The 4,425-nt window shown below is 38.6% G+C and overlaps 1 protein-coding gene across 3 annotated transcripts in view; it reads right to left on the reverse strand.

The window, feature by feature from the left end:
- The window catches only part of oxnad1 (oxidoreductase NAD-binding domain containing 1), a 19,241-nt gene that overhangs the window by 3,266 nt on the left and 11,550 nt on the right, over positions 1–4,425 (reverse strand). For all 3 annotated transcript variants that reach the window (XM_005728780.2, XM_013909762.1, XM_013909761.1), the window contains exon 6: positions 1,120–1,261. In XM_005728780.2, coding sequence (XP_005728837.1) covers positions 1,120–1,261 — 142 coding nt within the window. The remainder of the gene's footprint in view (positions 1–1,119; positions 1,262–4,425) is intronic.

Consider the following 4,425-nt stretch of genomic DNA (forward strand, 5'->3'; position numbering starts at 1 on the left):
TGACAGGCTATGACAGCGTCCTTATGTGCCGACACCGGTGTTTTAGCTAGCAAAGCAGCGTGGCTGATGTGGAGTGAAGCCACGTTAATGACAACGTGTACAACCATTGGAGATGTGAGCAGGACAGACGGAACAATTGACGGAAAAAGTGTGGACTTATACCAGTTTTTAAATTGTGTTGATAGGCCACGTAAAACCAAACCACAGACTCATAATACAAGTCAGAGCTTTTTTTAAAAAGAAAGAAAGTTGTGTTTTCAAAATTGGAGTTCAAGTTATTTTTACTTCCAATAGTGTTACCATACTACACAGGTCAATGACTAGATTTTTTTTAAAATTTTCATTGTAAATGGGCTAAAGCAGTTAATTAAAAGTAGTCTAACATAAATGTAAATGCTGTAATTTGATTATTTTAATAAACCATGTAACTTGGATGGATTTGATGCTGGCGTGACCACAGTGCACACGTCTGATGTCGCTCACAGTGCTCCAAGGGACCGCTCGGGGAGTTTGCGTGTTCGCTCAGACACGTGAAAAATTAGAGGGAACATTGCATGTACAATAACAATAAAAGGCTAATCTATTCTATTCTGTTTAAGGGAACCCTCCTGTACATACAGTCAGAGGTGTTTATTTGAGATGACAAAATTATCTCCATCTGCTCTTGATGACATCATTAAGAGCCATGAGTTGGGAGCAAAGAAACTGTTTGACACTGAGCATTTAGAGCAGTCTGAATTTCTGACTCATGTTTGCTGACCTCACTGTGTGACATTTTGAGCCATGTTTAAAATTAAATCCACCATTATAATAAATAAATGACACAAAAGGAAAGATACAAGAGAGCTCAATTAATGGTTGTTCGCAGATAATAGGGTGTATGCAAACACACACACGTCAAACAATTCTAAAAATATCAGCTCATTTATCTTGTTCCATTCAACACTTGTGTGATTATGTCGTAATGTGGATTGTAATGCTGTAACACCTTATCCATTAATGGTCTTAGCCTCATGATTTTTGAACCTCTGCTGTTTTATAATATTCCTTTCAGTTTTCTTGATTTTCATACAAAACCAGAGATCTGGATACCATAAAGGACGTGATTATTGTACTCACTGTAGTGTGGACCCAGTGGGCTGGTGGGTGTTTGGCATATTTGACAGCCAGTTCAACAACTCCCTCCCTCTGCAGCAGACCTGGGCTGGAGCACATGGAGAAGCCTCCAACCTTCTCCACATCAGGGATAAAGAAATCCACCCTGCAGACACACAACAGCAAAACACAGCATTTAATCATTCAGTTTATTGATTATTTACATTAGCAGATGTTTGAACTTGATCCATAGATTGTTTCACTGATTTTATTGTCACTTAGTTATTATTTTTGGGAACAATAGAAAGATGTCTTTGAACAGATAGCCAGCGTAGAAGAGTAATATATTAGACAAACTTTGGGAAATTGATCGGGTCTAGCCATCATAAGGGCCAGGAATGGTGACTGTAGCACAAATTGGTACATGCCTACTCGCTAACAGTTAATAAAACAGCAAAAACAAAAACAGGGCCAAAGTCTAAATGCTTATAGAGTGTTTCCATGTGCATCGACGCAGCAGAAATCCTTTTTTGGAAACCAGGGACAACAAAACAGAACCAGATGTAAAGCTGATCAGTTTATTCAAAGTGAAGCATCTCTTTCTTACACATAGTCACATCTGTCAATCAGTAGGAACAATAGAGTAGTCACAGTGGGAAAAATGCAGTGCTAAACAGTTGGGCTAACGTTCCACCAACACAATGACCTACTGTTACACCAGAGAGACCCTCAGAGGCATCATAAATATGGATCCGCTGTGAAATCATGTACATATGTTCCATCCACCTCCTCCTTCTCTTCCTCCTCTCCCACCTGGAGATGAACAACTAAACAGTCCCTTTTTTCTTAAAAAACATTGCAAGTCGAGAATTTCCATCTATTTACATTCATTATCAGCCACCACAGGGCAACTGGCTGCCAGTTTTATTTCTCACCACCGCCCACCAACAGTATGGGCTCATGTACATACTGCATGTGCAAGCTACACTAATTAACAATGGCAACACTGACTGACAGACCAGGACTGAGAACAAAACAGAACCAAAAAAAAAAAAAGCTTTGGCTCATTGAAGAAGTTCCCAACCTGCTATTGGAAGAGTCTCTTGACGTTAGCTTAAACATTTCCTCATGTTATGCATCGGTCAAAAAGCTGCCAGTATACGAGCAACATCAAGGACGATAAACGCTTCCCCATGTGTCTATTTTCAGTCATCCTCATCTGACTCAAGGCTTTAAATGATTAAGAGGCTTCGATCCTTCCTCCGGTTGATGGTATTGACCAATATGAGGACTACAGCTGAAATTTACTGGAAGTTCTGTAAGAAGTGCTTGGAAAAGACGAATCTGACACAACCCTGCCCCCATGTGGTGATTATAGGCACTACATGACAATGACTGATGAAGGAAGACCTAAGTGCTATCACTGTATTGGGTTTCTAATGGCACCATGAAGAAAACAGAAAAACTATTAGCTTAAATTTTAGTAGTAAACCAAATATACTTGTAATTACTTTATGAATACATGCTATGTAATTTATTGTCTTTTGCAGCTAGAAATCAAAGAAGATGGGAGTGTATCCACTATTTTAAATTAAGTTATTCCCAAAGTCTTTAGAAAGAGAACAGGCCTTTGTGTGTTAATGGACGCATTTTTCTTTTACAGCACTACAGTTTACAACTGAAAGCCAAATCTCTGCCCACATTACCAGGCTGCACTCTCGAGTCACACCAATAACGATGCAGCTCTGTTGCCTTTTGTTGTCCTTGGTTTTTCTAAATTGACAGACGCTATTACAACCCAGTGTCACTACACAACAATACGGCCATTTTACCTCAGGCATATAGAATGACGGGCCCAAGCACTCGTGGTTGGAGCGAACAATGCTGTTTATACCCAATTACACATAAATTACAGTGTAATAAAACAAAACAGGGACACGCTCTTGTTTGTGTGCCGTGCTGTAGAAAGAAAACATCGTGCATTATATGCCACTTAGTGTACTTCCCATATGGCAAACGCCATGGGCATGTCTGAAAAACCACACTACTGCATAAACAGAACGACAAAGCCAGCGGTGTCAGGATATGTATTACAAGTCTGAACAGACGGGTGTACTACGAGGCCAGATTAATAGCTTCGTAAGCCATGTTGAACTCAGAGTTTTCTGTATCAGAAAAATGGGTCTCTATCTGGCTAAATCACTGCAGTAACTTATGCTGAACACATAACCTTTATGTATTTATGTATTCAGCTGGTGATGCAGAAAATGTTTAAATGTTTTTATACTTGTTTCTAATCTGATGACTAATCTCTTTTATATTGTTGGAAATGCAGCTATTAAGGCACAGAAAACACAACAAGAATACCAGCTGAATCAATAAATCTAATTTCTCTTTGAGCCGGCCATAAACCAAAGCGATTCCCAGGTCTCCTTTATTAGACTATGGGACAGTAAACTTTAATCTTAAAATGTATCCAGTTTAATGTTGCAGAGCTTTAACGTGCAATTTACCTTAAATTAAAATGTTTATTTTTCCGCTCGGTGTGCTAAATGACCAGATTAATGATTTTCTGCAGCATTACACTCCTTTATTTACAATTTACTGGTATTTGTTTATGTTCTGTGTAGATTTCTAAACACAGTTTTATCTGTATCATCACCTCTGATTGGAGTAGGACACACTATCAGGGCTCATTTGTGTGGAAGAAGAGTCATATCACAGACAATGAAGCAGAAAGCCTGGCTTAACAAAGAAAGCTTACAGTTACTGTTGTGGTACCTGCCATCTCTAACTGAGGTTTTACGTTTTGTCAAGACAAATAAAGCAAAGAAAGCCTCAGGGACTCTTATCCCATGCTAACTCTTAAACATTTCCAAGTTGTAGCACAGTGTGTGAATAGAACCATTTTACTCTGAATTATTCAAATGTTAAAAACTGACACTGACCAACACTGAACTTCTGAGATCATCAGCTGTGATATATACTCTGCAACCTTTTTACATAAGAGATCCCCAGTCTCTCAGTCATTTTAAACCACTTTTAAAAACATATTTGTTCTTGTTTGCCTTCAAGTCTAGTTGAGCAGAGCAGAGTATGCAAACTAGGGGTGGGTTTTGATTATCGATTTATCGATTAAAATCGATTCTGGCTTGGATAACGTGATATTGATTCATTAAAATCCTGAATCGATTTTTTAATATAAATTTATTTTGCCCGAAATGCCAGAATCTCAGGTTAAACCTCACAAAGTTTCAACAACCACCAAACAGCTAAAACAGTAAATGAGAGCAGGAACACGGATTCTGCACAAAGACGTAAACACAAAGC

Source organism: Pundamilia nyererei, unplaced genomic scaffold, assembly GCF_000239375.1.
Source record: "Pundamilia nyererei isolate P.nyererei 1_Seehausen unplaced genomic scaffold, PunNye1.0 scaffold00030, whole genome shotgun sequence".
Taxonomy (NCBI): Eukaryota; Metazoa; Chordata; class Actinopteri; order Cichliformes; family Cichlidae; genus Pundamilia; species Pundamilia nyererei.